The sequence below is a fragment of the Gobio gobio genome (genome assembly GCF_949357685.1).
Source record: "Gobio gobio genome assembly, chromosome: 1".
NCBI classification, from domain to species: domain Eukaryota; kingdom Metazoa; phylum Chordata; class Actinopteri; order Cypriniformes; family Gobionidae; genus Gobio; species Gobio gobio.
The window spans coordinates 65,571,071-65,586,444 of record NC_137097.1 but is presented as its reverse complement, the minus strand read 5'-3'; the positions used below and the strand labels follow the sequence as shown (position 1 = coordinate 65,586,444).

General features: G+C 39.1%; 1 protein-coding gene across 3 annotated transcripts in view; it reads left to right on the top strand.

Annotated features, from left to right (window-relative positions):
* The window catches only part of prkar1b (protein kinase, cAMP-dependent, regulatory, type I, beta), a 91,626-nt gene that overhangs the window by 67,328 nt on the left and 8,924 nt on the right, over nt 1-15,374 (top strand). For all 3 annotated transcript variants that reach the window (XM_079835172.1, XM_079835173.1, XM_079835174.1), the window contains one exon: nt 8,746-8,867. In XM_079835172.1, the coding sequence (XP_079691298.1) occupies nt 8,746-8,867 (122 nt within the window). The remainder of the gene's footprint in view (nt 1-8,745; nt 8,868-15,374) is intronic.

Genomic DNA, 15,374 nt, shown 5'->3' with positions numbered 1-15,374 from the left:
GCAGATAGTATATGCACATTGAGATGTAGGGCTTATCTTTTACAAGGTTTTGCAGTGTGTGTTCACTACTTACGACCCATAATATGTGTGCATTAACTCCGACTATGGGTTACCATAATTGGCCTTCTTGTCACTTTTTCTCTTTTTCCATCTCCAAACCTCTTCTGTTCACAGCTGATCGGAGGATATTGAGTGTCCTTATTGCAATTTGATAATTTTTGTAAAATAACATCTGTTTTTGCTTTTCAAACTCCGAAAGGTTTCAGTGTAATATGTTGCAGGCCCATTTATTGATAAAAAAAATATTTATTATAAATAATATTGATGATAATAAATAATTTAATAATATTGGGCTTGTTTTGGGCTTGTTTTTGAAGCTGCGGTTGCTTATTTGTCTCGCGAGAGTTGGCAACACTGCCACAGACACATCAAACGGATTTTATTCTTCAGCTTCAGTTCTCCAGTTCTTCCAGTTCACGCGATCGTGAAATCAAAGGCAAATCTTTCTCGCCTGCCATCTCGTATAATGACCAAATAAAAGTTTGATATGCCCGATAGCACTAAACAAAGAGTTTAAAAAGCGATTGAAACCCCGAACTCATTCGCTACTGACACACGAACTGATGTCAGACTGGCCGCGGATTCTGCATGCGTTTGCCGCGTGTCAGCGCTCGCGCGAGTGTACCAAATCTAGTCACATTCATAGATATCCATATCTATGGGCTCATTACTGTAGGTCTTAAAGTGAAAGCAATCCAATACAGCCTAGCCTATACCCACTCCTGCCTGTGTCGTTAGTATTAATCAAACAACAACAACAACGGGGGAAAACAAACAGTAGCCTACCTAAACTTAAAGCACTGTTTGTATCTGTATATTTAAGTTGTATTTATTTGTCCTATTGTCAAACAAGATTCATGCATTTTGTTTGTTTTATTGCCATGTGTGACTATTGTGCATCTAATATAATGATATGGTAAATGTGGCATCCTAATTTTGAAAAAAAAGAAACATGCACATTTCTGAAAATGACCACCACAAAATCAGTAATTTTGATCTCACAAAAAAAATGTATATACATACACACACACTACCGGTCATAAGTTTGAGAACAGTTCGGAACATTTAATTTTTTTAATGTTTTTTAAAGAAGTCTCTCCTGCTCACCGAGGCTGCATTTATTTGATCCAAAATACAGCAAAAACAGTATTATTGTGAATTTTTTTTTTTTTTTTTTTACAATTTAAAATAACTTTTATATTTCAATATATATCTTAAAATATAATTTATTTCTGTGATTCAAAGCTTAATTTTCCAGCATCATTGCTCCAGAATTTAGAGTCACATAATCCTTCAGAAATCTTTTTTTACTTTTTTTTAATCTATCAAAGACTCCAAAAAAAATGTTTTACACAACTGTGTTCAACACTGATAATAATCATAAATGTTTGTTGATCATCAGATCCTCATATGAGGACCGGTAGTGTGTTTGTATATTAATCCTGGTGGGATTGAGCTATGAGGAAGTGCAAGATTACTAATACTTTGTTCAGTTTGAATAAATTAATTTTTTGTAAGTAATTTTGTGATTCTGCATTTCCTTTTGTACGTTTTTTTTTTAATTGCGTGATATAGGTCTTAAATTTAATTCATAATGGTCTTGAAAAGGTCTTAAAAAGTCTTAAATTTGACTTGGTGAAACCTGCAGAAACCCTGGTTTGTCTATGCTGACAATTATAGTTCTTAAAAAGAAATCGGCCAAGAAAGTGGCAGTCAGTGCATCTCTAATAAATGACGGAGGAGAGCATTTTTCATTTCCACAGAGAACTTATTCTCTGGTTCTTTAGAAAACCATGCTGGTGCTTCCCTTACGAAAATGAACCATGGTTTTACTACAAATAAAACCAAAAAACTACTTGGTTTTGCAACTCTAACCATAGTTTAACTATGGTATTTGTGATAAAACTGTGGTAATATAAATGGTAATCAATTAGCCAAAAAAACATTGTTAACTACATTTTTACTACAATAAAACCATGGTTAATTTTCGTAAGGGTTTAAATAATTCTGAATTCAAAACACTGATCTGAAGAACCTGTGAATGAACTTAATAGTTCTTCTTTATCTCCAAAGATCCATATAGAAACTCTATGTGAGAAGCTGTTGTTTAGAAGCTGAAGTTTCCGTGCAGAATTTGAAGAACCTTCTATTTTGTGAAGAACCCTTTTTTCTAATATTTCTAGCTTTGATTGACAGACACCACTGACAGATTCTACCCTGACTTGCATTCCAGCGGTTTTGTTTGGTGAGAGAGAGACAAAGAGGAGCGAGAAAGAGGAACATTAAGATGGTCAGTTCTGCGGTGACCCCTCGTCCTTCAGCACCCTGAGGTCACTCGTCGCTCTAAATGGGGTTATTAAATGGCTGAACAAACACACTCCTCCTCTCGGTTTCCTCTATTTTTCTTTCTCTCTGTGTTCTCCGTTTCACAGCCCTGTCACGGCCTGTCTTCAAACGCCCAGCTCTCTCACTCTTCAAAACCTCTTTTCTACGCTCGTCTTCTCGCCTTTGAGGGGGGCATGTTTTTGTTTGCGTAAGATTTTTTTTGGAGATTGCGTTGAAATCGGTACTGTTTTGTGAAGTCTTGGCACGTTTTACCATGGTTTGTGAGGTTGTGAGGTCTTGCGCAAAAAACTGCTTCAAAAAATAAGAGTCGTATTTTCACATTCACTCGTTACGTCATGTTGCGGGATCAGAATAGCACAGAAACTTTGGAATGTACTTTTGACTTTGACAACCAAGCAGTCAGCTAGCAACCATTAGGAACACCCTAGCAACCACATAAAATGTGCTAACAACCATTCAGAATGAGAGATAGGAGATACTCAGATACTGAAATTCAATTGATTTTAATGCATTTTTATTTAACAATTAATAATCCGCAAGTATGAGAGCGTTAAGATAGAGATGTTTTAATAACTTATCTGATTTAAACATCCGTAGCAATAATGTTAAAGTGTGTCCACTTCAGTGAAATAAGGTCTATTAGCAGAAATGGTCTATTGTTAGTAGTGTATGAAACACAGCTCACTTTCAAGCATATTTAACATATTTAAACATATCCTAACCCGGTTTGCACACACTGCAGCAGGGATTTTGGACCACTCCTCCATACAGACCTTATCCCGATCCTTCAGGTTTCGGGGCTGTCGCTGGGCAATACAGACTTTCAGCTCCCTCCAAAGATTTTCTATTGGGTTCAGGCTTGGAGACTGGCTAGGCCACTCCAGGACCTTGATACCCCTTTTCCACCAAGGCAGTGCTAGAGCTAATTCAGAGCCAGAGCTAGTCCCAGTTCATAGTTGGTTCGACTGAGGAGCCTTCTAAGAACCGGTTTGCTTTTCCACGGGCTGAGAGCCACAACAGAGCCATGTCTTACGTCACTGTATACGTCTCATCTCTCTCAGCAACGCTAGCGAGGCAGCGGCAATGTTGCCAAGTATGTGGTTTTGCCGCGGGCTGTTTTTTTTATGTCCGCGGGATGAAGCGACCCCAATTGTGTGATATTTAGCCCCATTTTGCGAATTTTAGTAGGTAACCATGCCAAAAAACACATATTTTACCCCCAAATGTGATTTTTACTGGGGAATCCCCCCCCTGGAACGCGATTGGGCTTGTTTTGAGTAGCAATTGGGCGGGTTTGTTGTGAAAACCTGCTGGCAACCCTGGGCAGCGGGAAACACACACACCAGGCTTGTGCGAGATGCATCGTCACTGCGCAGACCGATCCACGTATGATATAAAAAAAACAGATGAGTGAATCAAAAGCATAAGGAGTCATATGCTCTCGCTGGACTCGTTATCATACGGCGATCGGTCTCTGCACAGCACCGCTGCGAACAAGCCTTCCATCAACAATGCAAACGTTGCGTTACTATTCATTCACATGGCTTTACGATCCTACATCGGCATCAAAACACAACGCAGACACAGCGAATCCAACGCATTCTTGTAGTTCGCAGTAATTTGTATAGACGGAGATTACAAACGAACAGCAGCTGTTAGCTCCATTAGCTGCTATTTCAAACATGGCGGATCTCAAGTTTGTGTTCGTCTTGTTGACCCCGCCCCCAGCGCCTGACGTAATCGGTTCTTACTTCTAGCCCTGTTCTAGCCCAGCAATGTTTTGGTGCTACTTAAGAACCACTTTTCCTGGCTCGGAGCTGGAGCTTTGGGTGTGGAAACACAAAGAACCGATTTGAAACTAGGCTCTGGCTCCGATCTAGCTCTGGCTCTGCTTTGGTGGAAAAGGGGTATGAGATGCTTCTTACGGAGCCACTCCTTAGCTGCCCTGGCTGTGTGTTTCAGGTCGTTGTCATGCTGGAAGACCCAGCCACGACCCATCTTCAATGCTCTTACTGAGGGAAGGAGGTTGTTGGCCAAGATCTCGTGATACATGGCCCCATCCATCCTCCCCTCAATACGGTGCAGTCGTCCTGTCCCCTTTGCAGAAAAGCACCCCCAAAGAATGACGTTTCCACCTCCATGTGACACGGTTGGAATGGTGTTCTTGGGGTTGTACTCATCCTTCTTCTTCCTCCAAACACGGCGTGTGGAGTTTAGACCAAAAAGCTCTATTTTTGTCTCATCAGACCACATGACCTTCTCCCATTCCTCCTCTGGATCATCCAGATGGTCATTGACAAACTTCAGACCGGCCTGGACATGCACTGGCTTGAGCAGGGGGACCTTGCGTGCGCAGCAGGATTTTAATCCATGACGGCATAGTGTGTTACTAATGGTTTTCTTTGAGACTGTGGTCCCAGCTCTCTTCAGGTCATTGACCAGGTCCTACCGTGTAGTTCTGGGCTGATCCCTCACCTTCCTAATGATCATTGATGCCCCACAAGGTGAGATCTTGCATGGTGCCCCAGACCGAGGGAGATGTTGTTGCCAACAGTTGTTGCCTATTGTCCTGTAGCCCATCCCAGCCTTGTGCAGGTCTACAATTTGATCCCTTATGTCCTTACACAGCTCTCTGGTCTTGGCCATTGTGGAGAGGTTGGAGGTAACGAGTTCAAACAGGTGCAGTTAATACAGGTAATGAGTGGAGAACAGGAGGGCTTGTTAAAGAAAAACGAACAGGTCTGTGAGAGCTGGAATTCTTACTGGTTGGTAGATGATCAAATACTTATGTCATTCAATAAAATGCTAATTAATTATTTAAAAATCATACATCTGGATTTTTGTTTTAGATTCCGTCTCTCGCAGTTAAAGTGTACCTATGATAAAAATTACAGATCTCTACATGCTTTGTAAGTAGGAAAACCTGCAAAATCGGCAGTGTATCAAATACTTGTTCTCCCCACTGTGTATATATATATATATATATATATATATATATATATATATATATATATATATATATATATATATATATATATATATATATATATATATATATATATATATATATATATATATATATATATATATATATATATATATATATATATATATATATATATATATATATATACTGAAATATTCAGTTTGTCTTTATTAAAACAAACAGATAATAGTGTGTAAAACATACCTTGATTATTCATTTTTAAAATGATTTTTTAATGTATAGTTCCTCTAATTAAAAAAAAAAATCCCTTCAAAATAGTAATATTGAATATCATATAGTATAAGTATTTTATCTGGAAGACTTGGTGTCTTTTTCTAAGCTACGTGTTACAATATCCTAAAAGATTAAGGTGCTAATATAGACGCTCACATACACACTTTTTTTTCTTAGTTGAAGCATGCGGTGTTGATTTTTCCCTCACTGACGGCTCATGTTACGACTGAAGCAGGTGGACGTCTGCCCGGGCATGAGGATGTCTTAGCCAGCCTGATAAAGTGACCATTAGTCTGGGGCATGCAGACAGCCTGGCCCCAACACACAAACACACACCTAAGCCACACACACATCGTCTCCTTTTAACTGTTTAAATGTTAACACTATTATGAGGTCTGATCTGAGAATGATAGTCTGCTACTGTCTTGCTTTGGGATGATGGGAAATGCATTCTGATGGGACGATGGGAAATAAAGAATGACAGAGTGAGCAAACAGCAAAGGGCAGAGGCGTTCGTTATTATTTGCAGCTGGAGGATGGAGCGGCGCTGCAGAAGTCCAGAGGGTTTTAGTGTGGTTGGTGTTCGTGTGTGGTACGCCTGTGTGATGGATTCAGGAAGGTGGGAAGTGTTTCTGGAATGTGGTGGGTATTGAATGATGGTTTTGGCGGTTTCTTTTCTCACGGCCACTGCTTCAATAGTCCACGAGCAACAGAAGCTCTTCTAGGTCAAGATCCAGTCCTCACATTCTGCAGGAAGTTCGTGATAAGCCTGGGTGTCTTTCTGATTAGTCAGTTTATTTATAAAAGCATTAGTCTCAGCCTCTGATGACACACCCTCTGTACGCTCACAGACCACCGGATCTGCTCATTGCACACAAAAAATAGCAAAGCTTGCCTAAGATTGTCTCTAAAAATATCATTCCAGGCTGCTTGGTACTTTTGGATGGATGGAAATGCAACTATAGCTTCCATGCCTTTTGTTTCAAAGCATTGCTGCTTTGTTGCACCATGACGTCATCATAGTATATTTAATTCAGATTTATAACATTCACTTTTTGTTCGATTATAGATACTGCCAATGTATCTATGTAAAAATTTAAATATAGTTTACATGTAAAATGTAAAATTATTGGGACATGTATAAAATCAAGCACTAGACATGCAGGCGCTTCTACAAACATTAGTGAAAGAATGGGTCTCTCTCAGAGCTCAGTGAACTCAAGTGTGGTACTGTGATAGGTTTCCACCTGTGCAATAAGTCCATTCGTGAAATTTCCTCACTACTAAATATTCCATGCTCAACTGTTAGTGGTATTATAACAAAGTGGAAGCAATTGGGAACAACAGCAACTCAACCACGAAGTGGTAGGTCACATAAAATCACAGAGCGGGGTCAGCGCATGCTGAGGCACACAGAAGTCGCCAACTTTCTGCAGAGTCAATAGCTACATATCTCCAAACTCCATGTGGCCTTCAGATTAGCTCAAGAACAGTGTGTAGAGCTTCATGGAATGGGTTTCCATGGCCGAGCAGCTCATCCAAGCCTTACATCACCAAGTGCAGTGCAAACCGCCGCCACTGGACTCTAGAGCAGTGGAGACTCGTGTTCTCTGGAGTGACCAATCACGCTTCTCTGTCTGGCAATCCGATGGGCGAGTCTGGGTTTGGTGGTTGCCAGGAGAACGGTACTTGCCTGACTGCATTGTGCCAAGTATAAAGTTTGGTGGAGGGGGGATTATGGTGTGGGGGTTGTTTTTCAGGGGTTGGGCTTGGCCCCTTAGTTCCAGTGAAAGGAACTCTTAATGCTTCATCATACCAAGACATTTTGAACAATTTCATGCGCCCAGCTTTGCGGGTACAATTTGAGATGGCCCCTTCCTGTTCCAACATGACTGCGCACCAGTGCACAAAGCGTCGGTCCATAAAGACATGGATGAGCGAGTTTGTTGTGGAGGAACTTAACTGGCCTGCACAGAGTCCTGACCTCAACCCGATAGAACACCTTTGGGATGAATTAGAGCGGAGACTGAGAGCCAGGCCTTCAAGTTCAAGTTCATGTGCATGTAAAGGCAGGCGTCCCAAAACTTTTGTCAATATAGTATAAGCTTTCCTATAGCTCAAACAGTAGAGCATGGCGCTAGCAACGTCAAGGTCATGGGTTCGATTCCCAGGGAAAGCAAGAATTGACAAAAATGTTAAATGTGTACCATGAATGCAATGTAAGTCGCTTTGGATAAAAGCGTCTGCCAAATGCGTAAATGTAGTATGTATCGATCTTTAAACAGATTTTTGAAATGTGAATTGTTTGTTTTGGTTAAGAATCACTTTAATTGCTAAAAATCGAATTAATCGTGATTTAGTAAAGTATCATTCAATATTTTAAAATATATAAACATTAAATATATATTGGCCGTGGCATCGATGAGCCCTCGAATGCGCAGAAATCATTGATGAAGCTGCCAACTGATTGTGTGGACACTACTACTGAATAATAAAACACTTACATTGCATGAAAAACTCACCGTTATTTATTTTCTATAAGATAAAATACTGCAATCATTGGTATCATTGTTTATTTGGGTGAGAAAACATTTAAGGAGTCTTTTCTTAATTTGCATATGAGACCTTGAGGAAACTGAATGTATCATGTAAAATGTTAATATTTGGATTTGTTTACTGACTGGAAATAATAGGGGATTTTATTTAGTATTTATTTAATATTTTATTGGCACATTGAACTATATATGTTATGTTCCAAGTAGGCACATGTATGTACATGTATTTATTGGATATACTTTCAAGTTGCTTGGTGCAATGAACAATCTTAGGTAGTTTGTCTCTTTCTTCGTCTTTTTTTTACCTAAGACACAGAAGCATAATAACACAAGAGTCGAATCATTAATCCAAAACTCTCATTCTGAATCAGATCGAATCAAATTGTTTTGAATTTGCAAAAATCGTTCCTGAATCAAATTGAAAACCTGTAAATGGGAATTTGAATCAATTCACTGTCTACCCAAAGATCCACACCCCTAATAACATCAAAGTTCAAGGGTTGAACTTAAAGTGAAGTTGTTCGGGTCAGGTTTTCTTTAACATCAAACTTTTGTGTCTTTCAGAATCCCTTGATAAGTGGGAGAGGTTGACTGTGGCCGATGCCCTGGAGCCTGTGCAGTCTGACGATGGAGAGAAGATCGTAGTGCAGGGAGAACCGGGAGATGATTTCTTCATTATAACAGAGGTGTGTGTGTGTGTGTGCAAATCACCTTGTTTGTCTGCATGTTTGTTCACTACAGCTAGTGAAGAACAATCCTACTTTTTTGGTTACCACAATAACAGTCGTTTAAGTACCAGTTCCTCCAGGCTGATGGTTTTGGCCTGACACTAGACTAAATCAGTATTTTAACTTTTTCCGCGTTGCAATCCATTCTAGGCGTCTGTTGACCGACGAGAGTTTTTGACCATCCTGTTGGATTCCCAGTACTTTTGGAAATCAAATTTTTGGGATTCTCACTTGATTTCATACTGATCTGACTCTTTCCGCACCCTCAAAACAGATCAAACTGCAATTTCTCTTCTGTGTAAGCACCCTGAAGTTGTTTTCAGACAATCCTCAGTGCATGGAAAATGTATTGAATGAGGATCAGTTTATCCTTTTCTAAGGTAGTTGTTGATACCCAGCCCTACTATATATTGGCTGTGTGTGTGTGCATACACATTTAGTCCTGCTAGTTTTCTCGATCCTTTCTTGCGTTGGCTGATACTCTTGCCTTGTGCTGTCAACACCGCCGAACACATTTACAGTCCTGAAACCCCTCGTGGTGCTGATTCAGCATTCTTCTCCTCCTCTGCCAGATCTTTGAACAATATTTTGATTAACTCCACATTTATGAAGATGTTGTGAAGTCTGGAGGGGGCTCTTTTACCGTCTGTGTCTGTTCTCATATTTTCAGCGCCTCTCTTTTTTTTTTCATTCTCATTCTCTCCTCCATGAAGGTTGCAGAACTAATATAATCAGGCTGTTGAGTGAAGTGGTGCTCTAACCCTTCATTTGGCCGCCTCTTGCTCCCAACCTGTGCTGCCATGATGCTGTGCTCTCCACTTAGGTGTGCATATTATTCTGCACTGTTTGTGCCACAGACATGAATGATTCCTCAAATCATTTAGCTTTTTTGAGGGAATATATGGATATACTGTATGATTTCTGCTTGGCAGACACAAATCCCCTTTTAATTGATTTTGGGGGTGGCCTGCTCATAATATCAATGAAACATTCCTGATGTTCGGGAGCCAAACATCACACAGGTGAAACTTTGCATTACTACCTGTTTGATTTATTGGAGATTTGAGATGGATGGTGCTCAGGTAATGTCACAAGAATGTGTGTTTGGAAAAGTCTTTTGAAAGAATTCTTCCTTTGGGAAATGTTATAAATCTGGGCTTGATGAGCCATATAAAGTACACACATGTGTAGCTGAAAAGGTTAGTTCTTCATTGCTGAACAATGGAAGGAGACGTGCGCCAGTATTGAGTCTGTGTGAGTGTGACTGACTGAGCGTTTAGGAAACCTGCTGCTGTGTCCAGATGTGTGTGTGTGTGTGTGTGTGTGTGGCTTCAGACAGGCAGACAGACAGAAGCACTTGCAAATCTAGTTTCCAAGAGAAAGGTCAAAGCTGGATTTTTTGCATCATTACCGCAGTCTCCAATCCTACCGAACTTCATTCTAACATGATGACTTGATGCTCAATGAACATTACTTATTATTATCCGTGTTGAGAACAGCTAAACAGTTTAAAACAGCAGCTTGATATTTTTCTGTGGAAATCGTGATCCATTTGATCTGGATTCTTTGATTCTAACAGCATTTGAAATAGAAATCGTTATTATAATATTATATAGTAATATTATAAATGTCTTTACTGTCTTTTGATAAACGTATTGTGTCCTTTTGAGTTCTGTTTTGGTTGTAGTTTTATTCTCTGTTCTATTCACTCTACACTCTAATTCTATTTGTATTCTATTATATTTGATTCAGTTTTATTCTGTGTTCTGTTTTGTTCTAATCTAGTGTGTGCTCTATTCTGTTTACTCTGTTCTGTGCCATTATTTTCTGTGTTCCATTATGTACTAATCTATTGTATGTTCTATTCTGTTTACTCTTTTCTATTCTGCTCTATTCTGTTCTAATCTATTGTATGTGATCTATTCTGTTTAATGTATTCTGTCCACTCTATTCTGTGTTCTATTCTGTTCTAATCTATTGTGTGTTCTATTCTGTTTACTCTGTTCTGTTCCATTCTTTTCTGTGTTCTATTATGTTCTAATCTATTTTATGTTCTATTCTGTTTACTCGGTTCTATTCCATTCTTTTCTGTGTTCTATTATGTTCTAATCTATTGTATGTTCCATTCTGTTTACTCGGTTCTATTCCATTCTTTTCTGTGTTCTATTATGTTCTAATCTATTGTATGTTCTATTCTGTTTACTCGGTTCTATTTCATTCTTTTCTGTGTTCTATTATGTTCTAATCTATTGTATGTTCTATTATTTTTACTCTGTTCCATTCTGCTCTATTCTGTTGCTGTTCCAATATATTGTATGTGATCTATTCTGTTTAATGCATTCTGTCCACTCTATTCTGTGTTCTATTCTGTTCTAATCTATTGTGTGTTCTATTGTTTACTCTGTTCCACTCTATTCTGTGTTCTATTCTGTTCTAATCTATTGTATGTGATCTATTCTGTTTAATGCATTCTGTCCTTTTCTGTTCTGTTCGAATCTATTGCATGTTATATTCTGTCTACTCTGTTCTATTCCTATTCTATGTTCTATTCTATTATAAGTTCTATTCTATTTACTCAGAATAGAGTGGAACAGAAAACAGGAAACAGAATAGAACGCATACAATAGATTAGAACAGAATAGAACACAGAATAAAGCATAATGAAACATAGTAAAGAGATATGAACATACAATAAATCAGAACAAAACAGAACACAGAATAGAGTGGAATAGAATGCTGTTCTGTTTTGTTCTAATCTATTGTGTTCTATTCTGTTCACTCTGTTCCATTCCACTCTATTATGAGTTATTTTCTGTTCTAATCTATGTGTGTGTTCTATTCTGTTTACTCTGTTCGTTTCCACTCTATACTGTGTTCTATTATTTTCTAATCTATTGTATGTGTTCTATTCTGTCTACGCCGTTCTATTCTGTTTTCTAATCTATTGTATGTGATCTATTCTGTCTAATGTATTCTGTCCACTCTATTCTGTGTTCTATTCTGTTCTAATCTATTGTGTGTTCTATTGTTAACTCTGTTCCACTCTATTCTGTGTTCTATTCTATTATAAGTTCTATTCTATTTACTCAGAATAGAGTGGAACAGAACACCGTAAACATAATAGAACGTGTACAATAGATTAGAACAGAATAGAACACAGAATAAAGCAGAATGAAATAGTAAAGAGAATAGAACATACAATAAATTAGAACAAAACAGAACACAGAATAGAGTGGAATAAAATGCTGTTCTAATCTAATGTGTTCTTTTCTGTTTACTCTGTTCCATTCCACTCTATGCTGTGCTCTATTCTCTTCTAATCTATTGTATGTGTTCTATTCTGTCTACACTGTTCTATTCTGCTCTGTCTTATTGAAGTCTTTTCTTTTATGTTCTATATGCTCTGTTCTATTCTATCAGTTTATTCAGATCTCTTCTGTATTGCTTTAATTTGTGTTTATTCTTCTGTTCCTATTCTGTGTTGTATTCTGTTCTAATCTATTGTATGTGTTCTATTCTGTTTATGCTGTTCCATTCAGCTCTATTCTGAAATCACATTTAATGAAGCTCTTTTCTACTCTCTTTTTTTCCTCTTTGTTCAGAGCTATTCTATTCTATTATTTGTTCTGTTGCTTTTTTTTTATTTTGCTCATCCTTACCCCAGTTTGCATTTCCATCAACTTCTGTTCATCTGGGTCAGAGAGACAGATAAAAATAAAGGAAGAGGACTTTAGCATGAGACATGGGTCTGTCTCACTGCATGTTTGTCTCTCTCTCTTCCTCCGTCTCTGCCTGATTCCCAGCGCGGGGTGGCCAGCGGTTCAGTGATGGAATGTAGGCTGCAGACTTTCACACAGGGTCAGGCCCAGACTCCAGACCTGAGCGAGGGAACCAGGGGCGGCTTTACTGACACAGGCTTGGGAAGGAAGGAAGAGCTGTATGGGTGTCATTGTCCAGCTCTGGTTTCATAGTTCTTACTTTTCACTTCTTGTTTGTCTTGTTTGTCTTTGTGAAACATCTTCCTTTTGTCATATTTTCTTTCACCTCTTCTACTTTTTGTGGTTTGGGCCTTCATTACACACACACACACACACACACACACACACACACACACACACACACACACCCATGTCTAATTACACCCTAAATAGGAGGATCACAGGACACACACTGACATAAAACCATCTTAAACTGACATGTTTTTATTGATTGATCACATTGTGGTTGTGTTCTAAACCCTAGTGAGCTGCCTTGCTGTCTACCTCCTACATAGGCTGCTCCCTTCTAAGGCATCATCTTTAGACAGTTTTATTGATACTTTTCTGTAATGATTGATTAATAGTCATAATTGACCATTTTCTTGTATCATCCGGCATCTTGGATGGATTTTGTTTTTACTAGTGATGCTTTTTGGCATACATGCAATGCTCTTTAATGCTAGTGTTAATCTGCATTTAAGTGCATTGTGGGTATTCTGTGCAGTCTGTGAGCATTTAAGACTAAATAAAAGAATAACAGATACCATAATAACAGAACCAACACAATTTCAGTCCAATGAGGGCATGTTATTAAACTGCCTTACAAATGTTTTAATGCACATTCTGGCAATTTGCACAAAACGAGAAATATGACGAAAAAAACGTTCTGCACTTTGTCTCTCACATGTTAACATACTCTGCCCCTCTGGTTGGGATAGTGTTATTCTAGTATCCTTGAGATTATATTATAGTTTTCTTTAATATTTTGAATTATTTTTAGTTAAAGTTTTGGTCTTTTTGTAAATTTTCTACATACACTATATTGGCAAAAGTTTCAGGACGTCTTGCTTTACATGCACATGAACTTTAATGACATCCCATTCTTAATCTGTAGGGTTTAATATGGAGTTGGCCCACCCTTTGCAGCTATAACAGCTTCAACTCTTCTGGGAAGGCTTTCCACAAGGTTTAGGAGTGTGTTTATGGGAAATTCTGACCATTCTTCTAGAAGCGCATTTGTGAGGTCAGGCACTGATGTTGGACGAGAAGGCCTCACAGTCTCCGCTCTAATTCATCCCAAAGGTGTTCTATCGGGTTGAGGTCAGGACTCCTCAGTTCCTCAGGCAGTTCCTCCACACCACACTCGCTCATTTATGTCTTTATGGACTTTGTTTTTTTCACTGGTGCGCAGTCATGTTGGAACAGGAAGGGGCCATCCCCAAACTGTTCCCACAAAGTTGGGAGCATGAAATTGTCCAAAATGTCTTGGTGTGCTGAAGCATTAAGAGTTACTTTCACTGGAACTAAGGGACCAAGCCCAACCCCTGAAAAACAACACCCGCACCATAATCCCCCCTCCACCATACTTTACACTTGGCACAATGCAGTCAGGCAAGTCCCGTTCTCCTGGCAACCGGCAAACCCAGACTCTCCCATCGTATTGCCAGACAGAGAAGCGTGATTGGTCACTCCAGAGAACACGAGTCTCCACTGCTCTAGAGTCCAGTGGCGGCGCGCTTTACCCCACTGCATCCGAAGCTTTGCATTGCACTTGGTGATATAAGGCTTGGATGAGCTGCTCGGCCATGGAAACCCATTCCATGAAGCTCTACACACTGTTCTTGAGCTAATCTGAAGGCCACATGAAGTTTGGAGGTCTGTAGCTATTGACTCTGCAGAAAGTTGGTGACTTCTGTGCTCCTCAGCATGCGCTGACCCCGCTCTGTGATTTTATGTGACCTACCACTTCGTGGCTGAGTTGCTGTTGTTCCCAATTGCTTCCACTTTGTTATAATACCACTAACAGTTGAGCGTGGAATATTTAGTAGTGAGGACATTTCACGAATGGACTTATTGCACAGGTGGAAACCTATCACGGTACCACGCTTGAGTTCACTGAGCTCCTGAGAGCGACCCATTCTTTCACTAATGTTTGTAGAAGCGTCTGCATGCCTAGTGCTTGATTTTATACACCTGTGGCCATGGAAGTGATTAGAACACCTGAATTCAATGATTTGGAGGGGTGTCCCTATACTTTTGGCAATATAGTGTATATTGTTTTAATTCTTATTTCAGTTTTAGTCATTTTAGAGTGATGAGATGAAAGAGAAGTGTTGCCATGGCTTAGCTAGTTAAAATATTTTATTGCAGTTAATATTTATTTTACATTTATTTATGGTTTTAGTTTTATTGAATAAGTATAATAACCCTGGTTTGAGATACAGTTGTTGTTTGTTAGATCGAGTCACAGAGCAACTGTGATTTTATGCGTCACACATTAACTGATTTCACAATGTGTAATGTTCCATCGATCTTAATTTGGGCCGTGCTAAATGTGTTGATTTGTGGTGTGGTTTATTACCCATACAGCTGCTGTCAGACTGTCTTAATCGTGTGAGAGCAGAGGGCCAATTAGAGAACTCTGTGCCATACGTCTGCATTTGGGTGTTTGTGTTTGTATTTTCTTCCCCTCAATTTTTGTGTTAAA